This window comes from Homarus americanus, unplaced genomic scaffold (assembly GCF_018991925.1).
Source record: "Homarus americanus isolate GMGI-L3 unplaced genomic scaffold, GMGI_Hamer_2.0 scaffold11150, whole genome shotgun sequence".
Taxonomy (NCBI): Eukaryota; Metazoa; Arthropoda; class Malacostraca; order Decapoda; family Nephropidae; genus Homarus; species Homarus americanus.
In genome coordinates, this window is record NW_024720555.1 from 3,142,957 (window position 1) to 3,158,754 (window position 15,798).

At 45.6% G+C, this 15,798-nt stretch overlaps 1 protein-coding gene across 2 annotated transcripts in view; it reads left to right on the top strand.

Annotated features, from left to right (window-relative positions):
- The window catches only part of LOC121860633 (caspase-1-like), an 87,964-nt gene that overhangs the window by 19,721 nt on the left and 52,445 nt on the right, over positions 1–15,798 (top strand). For both annotated transcript variants that reach the window (XM_042357893.1, XM_042357894.1), the window contains exon 7: positions 2,272–2,424. In XM_042357893.1, coding sequence (XP_042213827.1) covers positions 2,272–2,424 — 153 coding nt within the window. The remainder of the gene's footprint in view (positions 1–2,271; positions 2,425–15,798) is intronic.

Genomic DNA, 15,798 nt, shown 5'->3' on the forward strand with positions numbered 1-15,798 from the left:
ATCTTCCCAGCCAGGGTTGGGTGTTTTAGGCTTAAAGTTTTTATCTTATATAATGTCACAGACTAAATTAGGAGAATATAATTAGTATTGCTGGAATTCTTGCAAGACAGCAAATAATTTGAATATAAACCTCATATATTTTGCACAAGAGATAAAAAATTTTGCCATTTGTATTAAGTTTCCTATTTAGAACTAAAATTTGTATGTCTAATGCGAACTATAGCATGTTTATGTTCAAATTAATCATTATCTTATAAGAATTCCAGCAATGTTAATTGTATTCTCCCATGTCAGTTCAGTGACATTTTATAAGAGAAAAACTTAAAGTCACTCTTAAGGACAGATACATAAATAAGCACTAGACCTTGGCATCAACTGTCAAACATATCACCTCCCCCCCCTTCCCCATCTTCCCAGCCAGTAAACAGACCATTTTGCATCCCTTAATTGTAGCTGTGTTGAATTATGAGTGTTAGTTTTAACATAATACTACAAAAAACATTGTTTTGTTTATTCTAGGAGGTGGGCTGAGGTGCATCTGGGTAGACTCAGTCCTTTTTGTATTTTGTATTTCTCTCAAGTACCAAACTAAATTATTCCATTTAAACAACACTTTGATTTAGTGGGAATTCGGTTTAAAGCAGCCTCTCTTGGAAACATATCTCGTGTTATATCCACTCTCTACTGTACAGTATAATTGTAATAAACGAAAATAGATGAACAATAATTCTCATTCTGCACTTAAAATTACAAAATAGTTACGGTACACAAATTGGTGATGTTCACCAGAAAGAAGAAAAAAATATCTGTACAGTAAATTAAATAATAAAATAAATATGCTTAGGAGGCATATTAAGGGTAAATTACAAGTGAAATATTACATAAACACTTGAAATACCTAGGAACGCACCAAACTCCACGAGGACCAGATGTAAACAAAGGGTATGCTGAACCATGGATACTAGCGCCGGTGGGTACTAGCGGCCGTCTAGCAAACTAAAATTTTGCCGTACGACGGGAGGTGCCGGACAGTAGAGTACCGGATTAGGGAGGTTCAACCTGTATTAGGTTGATTGATTGTGGTAATTACATCTTGGCGACGCAACAGCTTCTTAGGTCATATGTCGCTGAATTAAAGTAAAGGCTTAAAAGACTAAAATCAAATAATTCAAGGTAAAAAACATAAGTGACAAATAGCATAGAACTTTTGTAAAAACATTTAAACGATTAATAGATAAAACACAAAGCTTGTGTAGAAGGCCGGTTTCCTCCACGAAGGAGAGGACGTCCCCTCCCACACTACCCACTCCTCCTACCAGCACCAAAGAGAGACTGTATTAGTGACTGGAAAATTGCCTCTTAAAGTAAATTCACTTTAAGTGGGGATTTTTGACCTTGGGAAGTACTGTAATGGAAATAGGGCTTGATAGAGACCATAAGAGGCTACTTTCATAGGGTTGTAGAGTGCAGGTACCCATAGTGTGTGACCCCTCATATGCGTCGGACCCCCTGAACAGTCGTTATGCTTTAGTAGTAGTATTCTCGTGCGAGCATCTCTCTCTAGCTCGGCATGTTTATCACTTGTCGGTGCTCGTTTGAGAAAAAAATATCAAATCATTACAATACTCAAATATGGCTTAGAAATAAAGAAAATATAATACAGGTATGAATCTATAAAATGAAGAGTATGGGTGTGTACTGTGTGGGAAGTGAACTTTTGTGTGTGGAGCCAGTGAGCTGTAATTTGGTCACCTACTCACCATTCCAGCCGTGATCCTTCCTTCCTCCGATGTGAGTCAGCTGGGTGGCTGCTCAGCTGAACTGTATTACATTGCCCAGAGGATGGTTTGAGTGTGGAAGGAGCTATTTTTTGTACATAAAATAATATACTGTATACTGTACTGTCCCAGTAAATATGAGGAATAAATGTAAATACTATAATAAATAAAATTAAAATAAAAAACTGCATTGCCATTTGGCAATTATTTCACTGCACAGGGGATACAGAAAACAGCCAGCAGTTGAGTTCCCCCACTCCACCCCCCCCCTCCCCTCCCCTGCCAACTCCAGCACACAAAGAGAAATTAATTCCTAAGTCATAAAAAGTTTTAACTTAGGAATTTCATTTTAGCGTCAAATAGCCACAGTCTGTGATGTCAGATATTATACTCAATCAATCAATCGATCAATCTGTGCAGTAGACCAGTGTGCATACTATAGTTATGCAATTCTAACTTGCAGTTACATTTTTCAATATGTGTTTATTTTCAGGTCATTTTTCATGGCGTAACACCACGAATGGGTCATGGTTCATACAGTCGCTGGTGCATGTGCTGAACAGGGACTCTGGCCATGATGATTTGCTCTCCATGATGACAAGTGTAAATAGACACATGATTATCAACTTTGAATCCAACTGCCCCTGTGAGTATTACCTCTTTCACCTGAGCTCATTAAGACATACAGTATCTTATTTAAAGCATACTGATATGCTTGAATTCACTTGATTGTATATCATTGGCATTACAGTAGGATTTCATGTTTTGCGAAATGAGAGACATTGAAATACATATAAATAAGCCTAATCAGTTCTGCTGTGTCACCCAAATCCCCCTGTAATGACCTACAACCCACCAAGATAATGACATTACTGTATTGTATTCATACATATTATAGTGTACATATTGTTGATAGCAATATTTATATACACTCATACTGTAAAATAACTTACCTTGATGGAATCAGTGAAATGCTTGACGGGGCTGGTTGATGGGTTCCAAGGCAGGGAGGGCTGGTTACTGCTTCCTCCCTGCTCCCTCCTCTTCACCTCCTCTAACCTCAGCATCAAATCCCTCAAAGTCTTGAGGCAGCTCTTCCACAAGTAACTCACCCAACAATTCAATATCATCATCTCCTAAAGCGATGTTTGCCAAATGAACAGGCTGGGCCTTGCACAGGTACCGAGTGATAAGGGCCTGCTGACGAGCATTACTACGGGACATGTACAAGGTCTTATATTCCTCCATACCCTTATCAAGGGCAGAGCACACAAGGTTCCGAGGATGAAGCCTGGTATCGTATTCTTCTAGCTGTTCACTGAGACGTGCGATGTTTGTGAGAAACTCGGTCAGCTGGCATGTTGTAGGTTCACCAGGCTTAACGTCATCCTCTTTTATTGGTTGCTGTTCTTCTTGTTCTTCATCATCCTCCAACATTTCTTCAATTGTCGGTTGCTGCTGATTTTGACCAACGATTTCTTGCAAATCTTTAACCTGAACATCCGAAAATCCCGGTGCTGGGACTGAGCGCGCTGCCTCCACCGTGTCCATTAGTGTTGCCACCATGGACTGCTTCTCTCCGCTTGCCGCGGTCTGCTCTGCCCCACTTATCTCGGAGTTAGCAAACAAAGGCTTCCATGCGTGTAGCACTGCTGCAACATTAATTTTACGCCATGCCTCAACAATTCTGTCCACTGCATTTTTAATATTATTTTTCTTCCAAAATTTACAAACTGATAACACTTCATGGTTGCGGGGTGGTGAGGTGCTAGGAGTCGGGTCGTCTACCATCTCCTCTTCCTGATTAGCTGGTAGATCCTGGTCACTGTCAGAGAGTTCTGCCTCAATTTGTTGTAACTCAACTAATGAGTCTGTCGGCTGACGAAAATCTTTATAGAGTGACTGATAGTAGAACAGTTTAACATTACTGATGAATTCGTGGTCAAGTGGCTGCAGAAGCGATGTGGTGTTAGGAGGAAGGAAGATAACTTGTACATTAGGGTGGTGTCCAATTAGAAACTTGGAGTGTCCAGGAGCATTATCCATCACCACGATCACTTTGAAGTCAATGTTCTTTCTCCGGCATTACTGTTGGGCGTCAGGAACAAAGTGCTTGTCAAACCAATCCGTGCATAAAGAGGTTGTAACCCAAGCTTTCTTATTAGACGTCCAATAAACATTGAACTGCGACATATTGGCATGACGGTAGGCTCTAGGACGGGCAGCACGGTTAACAATTAGGGGTTTCATATCACAAAATCTCCACTAGCATTAGCTGTGAATAAAACTGTAATCCTGTCCTTTGAAGTCTTTACACCCCTTGCCTGTTTTTCATCCTTGACAATGAAAGTGGTCCTAGGTGAGTGCTTCCAGAAAATACCAGTTTCTTCACAGTTGAAGATCTGGTCTCGGTAATAACCACCCTCTTTCACAAGAGCTTGAAAGACAGGTGGATATTTTTCTGCTGCTATGACATCAGCTGATGCACTCTCCCCATGGTAGTGGGCAAATTTGACTTCATAACGCTTCTTAAAGGCAGCCAACCAACTAAAAGAAGCGTTGAACGGTGGTGGAGAGTCAACACGTTTCTTCTGTGCAACTGCAACATAATAATCACGTGCTTGATCTGTGGCCCAGACAGGTCGCCTTGCTCACGGTTTCTTCTTTCCACCCACTTGTGAAGGTAATATTCTGTGATAACTAACAGTAGATTTCGTAATGAAGTATCGGAGAACGTCCTGCTACTAGAAAATCTTGAGAATATATTCACAGAAGCAGTTAAGGCTTCCTTGTTCTTCTTAAGTGAACGTATGGTTGATTTGGGGCAATTGAACCTACGTATAATTTCACAGGTACGAGCACCACTTTTGATCATTTCAAGCATCTCTTGTATCATTTCAAGGGTGTATTTCCTCTTCTTGACCCCCTTACAGTAGTTACGCTTCGCTTGGGACTTTCCTTGTTGACCTTCTCTACAGCCATCATTACCACCAGAATCGCTCCCGACATTTACATTACGCACTTCACTCATCGTTAATGCACAAGAATCATTCATAGTTAAACAAGAATCTCGCGAACCGTAAGCACAATGAGTTATATATTCCAAGGTCACTGCACCGCTCGCTTATTCAAACTAACTGCCGTTACACCGTAAACAAAAAACACTCGGCGGGTCGGTGGATAACAAAAGACTGTGACAATGCGCGCTGTCCACTCAACAATGACTCGCGAAACTGGTAATGAAAATCGCGTATCTAAAACTCGTTAAACTTGAAATCCTACTGTAATTAGAATTACTGCATAAAATTTTTAGTTTGTTGTGGAAAATCAAAATCCCTTTGTAGAATAGTGAGATATTACATGTACAGTACTGTATTTTATTCATACAAATTTTGAAATCTAACAAAATATTTTTACTAAGAGGTAATATCTCGATTTGCCGGAACAATTGGTGCAGAGCACTTCCGAGAATGAGAGATTTCCAGGTAACGAGACTCCTCTCAAAGCCGGAAAAACCTTCATCCCCGGAATTTTTCGGGTAACGGAAAAATTCTCTTGGAAATTCCAGAAATTTCCCATTACATAATCTCTTGAACCAGGAAAAATACCCCCCATACCCAGAAAAATTTTCTGAAAAATGGGCCTGATTTTTACTTCTCAAGCCTGGAAAAAACTCCACCATCCCCAGAATTTTCCAGGTATCAGGAAATGTTTATCGGAATTTTCTGGAAAATGTGCTCTCTCTCTCTCTCTCTGAAAGAAAGTGAAACTTTTGACAGGGATGTGTTATGTCCCTGTGGTTGTTCAGTACCCTGTATAGACATGGATGTGAACTATTATGCACTTGTGAAAGTGATGATGATAAGCTTTCTTACAGGGCTGCACACATCTCAATTCCTGATTATAAGGGAGCCAAGTTGCCACTGTTCAGTATAACTGGTGACTGATTCTGTTTATGGTTGAACTCTGGGCCTCTGATTCAAATGTATTCAGATTATGTGAGGCATCCCGCATCGTAAGGTGCTTTATAATAATAATAATAATAATAATTAACGGTTTATTGAAAGAGCTTGGCAGCCAGAAGGCTGAAAATATACAGTTACATATTTGGGGAATGGGTTACGAATTACAAATAATATACAAGTGACATAAGTGACACAAATAAGACATATAGTAACTTAGATGGGGATCAGCTCAAAATACAGTTCATTTCAACATAGTGACAGTGTAGGGAGCAGTGTTTACTGGGAGTGAATACACTGATTTATTACATGTTATTGATAATTTTTACAATGGTTGGGACTGGGCTGTTCTTATAGCGATCAGTTCGTGCACGTATGGGCTGGATGCGGTTGTGGTGTCGAACAGCAATTCTCGGACAGGGGATCTCAGGTGGTAGTAGGGGCCGGTGTCGGGGATGGTGTAGAAGCTTCTTACCAAATTTGCAGATGAGGCCGTGGTGATGGTCAGTGAGAGTCGAAAGGGTCAGTGTGTTGAGCGCTTCTTGATATGTGGAGTAGGAAGGGGAGAGAATAATCTTGCATGCCCTCTTTTGCACTTTTTCTAGGTGTTTACGTTGTGTGGCATTTAGGGAGGAAGACCAGGTGGGGGAGGCATAGGTGAGCTTGGGAAGTATGAATGTTGTGTATACACTGAGGAGCTCGTGTGCGGGAACTCCGAGGGACTTGAGTCGGCGGAGGAGGTGGAGACGGAAACTGGAGGATTTGACAACTTCACTGACGTGTGGTTTCCAATTTAGTTTGTTGTCTATGGTGACGCCGAGGAGCTTCGTGGAATCTACAACCTGGAGTGTGTTCGGACCTAGGGTAATGGAAGGAGGTGGGACAATGTCGGAGGAGAGGTTGATGTGCATAACCATTGTCTTGGTATGGTTGATGGTGACATGGTTGTTGGTGGCCCAGTTTTGGAGACTGTTCAATAAATCCTGAAGGGCGGTATAGTTGGGAGCGGAATTGTTGACGCTGATCCCAATGGTGGAGTCGTCGACATATTTCCAGCGAGCAGGGGTTTCTCTTAGGGCATCATTGATGAGCATAAGGAAGCAGAGTGGTCCCATCTTGGTGCCTTGGGGGACGCCACAGATGAGTGACTGAAAGGTGGAGACAGCCCCTCGGAAGCGTACAGCTTGGCGTCGGTCACTGAGGAAGTCTGTAAGCCATGGTATGAGACTTCTCCGAAGCCCGAGGTCAATAGCTTTGTTTATGATTATATTGTGGTCGACTAGGTCGAACGCTTTAGTGAAATCAATGAAGGCGACAGCTACAGACGTTTTTCGTTTCTCGAGATGGCGGTATATGTAATCGAGAAAGCTGACAAGACAGTGAGTGGTGGAGGAAGTTTTCATGTTGCCAAATTGCTGAGGGTCTACGACTCCTGCAATATCAGCATAAGCCCAGTCAAACACAAAACTTTCACAGATTAGGCTGGGTATTGGGGTGATTGCAATAGGTCGTAGCTGATTTAAGGATTGTGGGCTGGTTGACTTGGGCACTGGTGATACATAAGAGGTCTTCCAGTCAGCTGGGCATCTGGCTTGACTGAGAGAAGCATTGATGATGGAGCAGAGGGGTTTAGCAAGCTCCGGGGAGAACTCCTTGAATAGTTTCATTGGTAAGTCAATGGGGGTGGTAGAGCGTTTTAATTTTAGTTTGTCCAGGCGTTTTGCTACGTCAAATTCCTCTACTAAGTCAGTGGGAAGGGGGGCTGGTAGGTAAGCAGGGAGAGTGGTTGTGTCAAGCCGTGGGAGCGTCTGGCATATAGTAGCGAAATGGTTATTTGTTTGCTCAGCTGCGTCAACATTAGTGAGATGGCTAAGGAAGGGGAGGGGGTGTGTCATATTGTTTAGTCCACAGAGTTCTTTAAGCTTACCATACCATTGACTGATGTTGGTCTGCTTCAGGTGTTGTAATTTGGTTGGGTAGTGGGACTTCTTTGCAGTGCGTATTTCGCGGATGACTCTGTTGCGAAGTGACCTGTAGCGGATGTGGTCATTGAGATGAAATGCTCTGTCTCTCTGTTGCATAAGTCTTTTGATCCGAGGTGTGATCCAGGGCAAGTCAGCTGGGTGAGATCTGACGGACTTCTCGGGGAAGAAGTGGTGGTGAGCTTCGGTGGTGGTGTTGGTATAATTTATCCATTTGGTTTCCACGTCATCCACGCTGAGTACTTCAGTCCAGGGATAGTGAACTATCCACTGTCCAAAGAGGCGTACTGCAGAGTCAGTAATCGGCCTGTAGGTCTTGATGTAGGGTCTCTGTACTTGAGTGGGAGTGGCAGCAGGGGACCAGAGCACTGATAAGTGTGTGCTACACCCGACAGGAGGCAGTGGTTGAGGAGGTTGGTACTGGTCCGCTAAGTCAGTTAAGATAAGGTCAAGGGTGTTTTGACCGTGTGTGGGGAAGGTCACGACTTGTGATAGTGATAGCTGGTCCTGGATATCAGTGGTGTCAATTTCATTTAAATCCCCACATAATACTAACTTGGCACATGGGTACCTAACTCTGAGGTGGTCTGAGGTGGTGATGAGATGATTGATAAGAGTGTCTCTGGTGGGTGATCGAGGCGGATGGTATACCACACAGATTATAATGGAAGCAGTGTTGCGTGGGTGTGCCCGCAGCACGACACGTACCCATAATGCTTCCACATCTGCTGGGACTTGAACATCCAGGCGTGACGGGCGTAGGTCATCTTGACAGAAGAGGGCAACGCCCCCTCCGCGTCTTTGTGGACGAAGGTGATGAAAGAGTTGATATCCTTCAATGTGACACGTTTCAGGTACAATTTGCCAAGTCTCACATATGGCAACCACGCGCGCGGCGGTTGACCTGACTGTAGTTGCCAGCTCGTCGAACTTGTTAGCTAGGGAAGTGACGTTGGATAGCAGTAAAGATGGGAGATCATACCATATCCGTGGAACTTCAGTGTGATGGTATGGTCTGTCAGGGGTGGGTTTCTCCGGTTTCCTAGTGGAGGTTATGGTTCTAATGGGCTTATGTGCATGACGGCCTTGTCTACGGCTCCGCGCGTGGAATATTTTCAGTGACTTGAGTAGCGCGATAACACTCCCATCAGGATAACCGTTCCCACGCTTTAGATGATACAGAGTGCGTCGGGAGTAAGTGATTGGTGGCCATCGGTTGAAATCTGTTGTGGGCGGACGGAAGTGTTTGTCACTGGCGGCACTTTGAGGGACACTGACACTGGTAGACATCTGTTAATGTTTGTCAGTTGTAAAGACCGTGGACTTTGTCCTCGGTGCTTGGGGTCGCCGACACAGTTTTCACGATATATGTAAACACCGCGGTGGTCCTTGTCACTGGCACTTTAAAGTTGACCGATAAAGTGCCCACTGTCTGACTTTTCCTTGGGGTGCACTATCGAGCACTGTATGGTAATCACTTATTGCACTGATGGCTAGAATGTTTTGCCGAGAAAGTTCCTTAAGTGCACTATAGGAACACTGCTCCGTAATCATTCGTTCACTAATCACTAGAATGTTTTGCTGAATCGATCCTGGTGTGGTAAGGCTGGTAGGGCGTTGGGGTATACCAGGGGGGGTGGGCAGGGCCAAACAGATTCGGCCTGGCTGCTAAAACCGAGAGCGCCTTCAGGCACGTCCTATCTCACTGAGGGTTGACAAGTGTGTGTGACCATCCAGGTGGTAGTTGATAAGATATTCTTACTACACTGTAAATAAGGTTGAAAGCCCTTTGTAAATAGGGTAGAACATCGATTTGTGGCAGACAGGTAATTATGGGCTTGGCTTTTGCGTCATAAGGTGCTCCCATCCTGTCAGTGAATGAGTGAGAGGAGCGGGCGGCCAATCACAGCGACCAGCCTACAGCCTCCTCCCCCGTCTCGGCCAATGACAGTGAGCGACTGCTATCTATGTCACGGCCCCTCCAGCGGGCGGGATCTACACTCTGATATCGATTAAAGCGGGTGGAAGTTTTGTTACTTCAAGTTAACATGGCAAGAACCCAGTACATTACTTCATGATGTGCTACCTACCATCTGCAAGTACTGTCCTTTAGCTTCGAAATGCATAAAAAATGAAAGCTGTATACGATGCGGGGCGCCTGACTTATTATATGGGTCCGGGGGAGCCAAGTGTCTCTCTCTCTCTCTCCCTCTCTCTCAATGAATTCTGTAAAGCATTCAGCTGTAAAAGTTGAGTAGCTTTTTCCATGCATTAATGTGAACTTAAACTTAGTTTTTGCCTTTAAGCATGTAAGATGAGTTTGGATGACTGATCAAAGCTTGTGTTTTTCATATTTGGCCCTTTGCACAGTGGTTTTTTGAGGTGGAAAATAAAATCAATTATTCTTGAGTTGTCTAGAATGTAATGTTTATGATTAATAGCATAATAAAAAGGGCTACAAATACTTAAACTTATATAAACCAATATAGGTATTGTTAACGATCATAGGAGCGTCATTGGCTTGTTGCTGGAGAAATAAACCCTCAACGTTGACGTGTACCATATAATTCGGTCAAAACCTGTCAAAGAACAATTCTCATATAACAAATGCTGTTATCTCAGGACACATAGTATGAATAATACAATCAATATACAGTACATAGCCTGTTAACATCTTAAATATAACTCACATGTTTTAACTATTGATACTGGAGACAATTTGTATAATATGATCAAATTACAGTACACAAATATACTTATTAAAGTTATTTAGAGTTTCTTAGCAGATTCTAATACTTCACGATCATTCACGTTTTAGGGTCTAGTGGTCTGAACCAACGTGTTGTCTGTCCTGTAGAAATTGGTAGACTACCCTCGAGGGCAATCTCAGCCTGGAGGCGAGGGCCATCTGTTTCATATTGAAACACCTCAGCAGATTCGTCAGCAAATTCGTTGTCAACACTATATCTCTTATTTCACCCTCTCTCTCTCTCTCGCCTAGTTTATCTAATTGTGGTTATCCCTCTCTTTCTCTCTCTCTTCTAGTTTATCTTACTGTGGTGGTGACAGGTTTAATAGCAATAAAACAACAACAAAAAACATGGCTTTGGGGGTTATTTATTTATTTATTTTTGTATGTATTTATTTTTTTAATATGTTTTTTACCCACCCTGGTTTTTCAAGGTCACTTTTTGGTGTTTATGTGTTAGTCTAGATGTACTTAAGTAGTTAGACACTTAAATTTCAAATCTGAGAGAAAAGGTGTTTTCAGCCAAAAATCCTAATCAGCCAGAAGTCATAATCTTGATCTCACCAATTTTTTTCAAAATCTCAATACAGTGGTCCCTCGGTTAATGAGCTCCTCGGTTAACGAGATTTCGGTTAACGAGTTACCTCCCATAAGATTCTTAACTTCGGTTAACGAGCAATCCCTCGATTAACGAGTTTCTTATGAGCAGACCTGAACATGTTTTCGCTTACACTTGGCGGTCAACCAGCTGTAGTATTAGTCTACCAATGCAGTAATCGGTTCTAGGGCTTAAATTACTTACTATTTTAGTAAATATCAAGAAGTTTATACTATTCAATAATTTTTAAAGTTTAATATTGATTTTTTTAGTCATTTTAACAATTATTGAACATAATTGAAGGTAAGGTCACTAGTTTCATGTGCGCCATCCAGCCTGCCAACACACCATACAGGCATTAGTCTCTCTGTCTTTTCAGTGGAGGTAACATCTTGCTTGAGACTCTCTTCAACTAAATGCTTTTTTTCTGTGTTTCCAAGCAAATTATTGGTCATTTTGAAATTTCTTTTACATATTGACAATATATAGTACAGTGCAGTGTTATTTTAAAGAAAATAATCCTGAATAAACACCAAGTTTAAACATAAAATATCACTTGTTTGAATCCAGCATGGGGCCTAAGAGATCAAGAAAAGCGATTTCAATCCAAACCAAGCAGGAAATTATGAAAAACATGAAGAAGGCATTAGAACAAATGCGCTATGCAAAGAATATGTCATGTCAACTGCATGTGTTCTGGGTATCAAGTTCTATCTACAGGAGCGAACACAAACACCTGTAGAGTTTTCGTTGGTTCTATTTACTGGATAAACAGATATGTACACAAGGGAGGTGGCGCTCCTTATTCTGTCTGGGGGTCAACTAGCCTTTAGGCGACATGTGGCTGAATAAATAGTGTATATAAATGGAGCACATACATAATATACATACAGCATACATAATAAACATACACCTCCCTCCCCCCCTATACGCTCATAGCAAAGTCTTGAGCGGACCTGTTCTTTTGGATCCATTCTGAGCGTCGAGGGATTTGATCACTGGGAAGGGTATGGGCACTGGTGGCGGGGTCAGCAGAAGGTGTTGTTACGGGGCGGAGAAAACGGCGGTTCCTCCACCACACACGACCACTGGGTAACCGCACCTGGTAGTCCCGTGACCTACCGAGACCCATGACTACGCCCACTTTGTCCCAACGTAGGGAGGTCGGGTCCTGAACACGGACTTGGGTGCCAACACTCAACCTGGGGAAAGAACGGGCGTGGTCGTTGTAGCGGGCGACTACGTCTTGAACACGTTCGGCAGCTCGGCGATCGCAATCCTCTGTCTTGGCCTGCCACTCCTTGGAGAAGGATTGAGGGTGAGCAGGGACACAAGAGCGAAGGGGGCGTCCATACAAGACCTGGGCAGGGGAGCGTCCGGTGTAGTTAGGTGTGTTGCGGAGTTCAAGAAGACCCCGGTCGAAGGCCTCTCAGTTAATATTCCCAGAAGGGGCCACCTTAAGGATGAGGTGCTTCAGGGATTTGACAGCAGCCTCAGCGTGGCCGTTGGACTGCGGGTAATGGGGCGATGACAACACATGCCGGACTCCCCATCGGTCAAGGAACACAGCAAAGTCCCGGCTTGTGAACTGGGGCCCTCCGTCGGTTCGCAGGCGCACAGGAACGCCCACGTCACGGAAGTAGTGGCGGAACTTGCTGATGGTGGCGGCAGATGTCGTGTCATTACCGCACTTGATGACAACTGGCCAACCAGAGAGACGGTCGACGATAACAAGGAAGGACTTTCCTGACACAGAGAAAAAGTCGGCCGACACAGACTCAAAGGGGCGGGTGGGGTTGTCGTCACTCATGAAGGGTTCCTGCTGCTGGCTGGGTTGTAATACTTGGCGGGGCTCGCACGCACGGACAACATTGGAGATGTTGGAGTCGATGCCGGGCCAGAACACAGTCTGTCGTGCACGTTGTTTGGTGGCCTCAGCTCCACGGTGACTGTCGTGAAGGCGAGCCAAGACGTGGGGACGTGAGGCAGCAGGGACAACTACATGTGCTCCGTACAGAACAAGGTCCCCGTCGCAGTAGAGTTCATTGCGGAGTTTCCAATATGGGAGCAGGGTGTTGTGAAGGTCGTAGCGGTTGCTAGGGAATCCATTCCTCACACACTCGACAAGTCGGACATAGGAAGGGTCATCTCGGGCCGCTGTTCGAAGGTCCTCCATTGCCTTGTCGTCATCTGGTGACAGGTCCGAACGAAGGGATTGGACGGCGTGTAGTGACCACAGTCCTGACGAAAAGAGCGAGGTCGGCGTCGAGCACATGGTCTTCTGGAGTAGGGTGGTTGACAGGAGAGCGGGATAAGGCATCAGGGATGCAGAGCTCCTTACCGGCACGCCGCACTGCGGTGAAGATGTACGCCGAGAGCTTCTCTTTCAGACGCTGGAGGCGAGGGTTCTCAACGGCGTCCAGCGTGTAGTGGTTGAGGATCAGGACAAGCGGGCGATGGTTGGTCACTAGGTGAAAGTGTTGCAGGCCTATGAGGTAAAACCTGCACTTGGACATCGCCCAAACCACAGCCAACAGCTCCAACTCAATAGTGGCGTAGCGCTCTCGGTGTCAGAGAGGAAACGCGAGCCACACTGGACGAGCCGGAACTGCCCTCCACCGTGATCCTGCAATAGGGCGTATCCCACGCCGTACAAGCGTGAGGCATCTGTCTGCAGAACTGTCGGCAAGGCTGGGTCAAACGTGGCGAGGACAGGTGGACTAGACAGGGCCTGTTTCACTTGCTGGAAGGCTTTGTCGTGGTCGGGGGTCCACAGGAATGTCCTCTTGGGGCTCATCAGGGGGCGAAGTGGTTGGGCAACTGCGGAGATGTCCGGCGAAAACTCTGCTAACTGGTTGACGAGACCGATGAAGGACCTCAAGTCGGTGAGGTTAGCAGGGGTGGGAAAATCCGTGATGGCGCGGACCTTCTCCGGATCAGCTGCAATACCATTCCCTGAGAGGGTGTACCCACAAAAGTCCACTGAAGAGCTGGCCAGAACAAACTTGTCGGCATTTAGGGTGATGCCGTGCTTCCAGCACCTGTTGAGTACCTCGTAGATACGGCAGAGGTGGTCCATGTAATCCTCATCGTACACGAGTATGTCGTCGACCACTTTCACGCAGCTTGCCAGACCTTGTAGAGCCATATCACCTCGAAGGCAGAAAGCATCTCCTGTAGCGGCGAATCCCATGGGGCCACGGCAATAACTGTAACGTCCATGCGGGGTAATGAAAGTTGTAAGTGGTCAGTCTTCTTCGGCAAGCTCTATCTGCCAGTATCCACACAGGGCGTCCATCGTTGTGAAGAAGCTCGCCTTCGGGTTCACACTGCTTATAGCTGCAAAGGGCGTGGGAGAAGGGTGCGCAGGACGAGACACCTGGCTGTTGAGCTTGGAGAGGTCAGTGGTGATCCGAACACCACCTTTGGGTTTTGCGACGACTGCCATAGGGTGACACCATGGAGACGGGTCATCAGCGGCTGGTGCAATAATTTCTTGGGCAACCATGGAGTCCAGCTCGTTTTTGACCGCCTCGCGGAAGGCTAGGGGAACCAGTCGAGGGGTGTAGATAGCGAAGGGCTTCGCGTCGTCCCTCAAGTGGATCCTCATGGGGGGGCCTACCATCTTCTTGAGAGGCTTGGATTCCAGAGCAGACTTGGTCACCTTTTTGCACCCTGTTGGCGTGTTTTACCTCGAGAATAGGTTTGGGGAAGCCCTGGGAGATGATGGCCAACTCATGACAATGTCTGTAGGACAGCAAAGGAGTCGGGACACCGTTATGCACATCAATCCAGGATTGACACGACCTGTTGCCAAAGGTGACCTGTGCTTGGAGTGAACCTAGGTGCTGGGGCCATCTGTGAACCATCTGCCGTGAAGCGGAGATCCTTGGGGGGCGGTCCTAGATCACTTGGAGAGAGCCCCAAGCATTGCAAATGCCGGGGACCGATGACTGTAGCATCAGCGCCGGTGTCGGGCAACATCTGAAGACGGGATGACACACTGCCGTAGGTCACGATGATGCTGATGTACTTGGGAACTTTGGTCCTGGGACGCGAGGGGGAGCACACATTCCTAATATGGCTCGAGCGTTGTCCACGGTCGTCATGCTTCTGAGTGGACGACTGTGGGCGGCCCTCACTGGTGGAATGGCGCTGAAGCTTCCGCCGACGCTGCCCCTTGGGTTTGTTGGTAGGGCAACACTTGTCGTAGTGGCCCAGACGACCGCACACATTGCACTGGATGCGTTTGGCTGGGCACCGTACTGTGAGTGAGCAGTGGCCCTTACGGTCACAACTGTTGCAGGTAGACTCAGCAGCTGGACACATCTGTGTTCCGTGCTGCTTACCACAGTTGTTACAAAAGGAGCTGGGCGTGGGCGTGGTGGGCGAAGGCGGTGGAGTAGACTTCTTGTCCTTCTTGTACCGGGACACAGCACGTACAGCTGTAGGGGGAGCTCGGATGGCAGAGGTGGCACACCTGGCAGCCTCATAGGAGCGACATATCGTCAACACATCCTTAAGAGAAGAGGAAGAGTCGAGGGAGGTGAGGCGTTAGACAAGCTCCTCGTCCTTAACACCCATCAGGATCACCTGCTTCAACTGGGTCTCCTTGCACTGCTGGTGGTTACCTGGGCATATATCTACCTCTTCTGAGGCTCTCTTGAGTCGTGCATAAAAGGCATCAAAAGTCTCGCCCTCCATCTGTCTGCAGCTAAACAATTCCCTC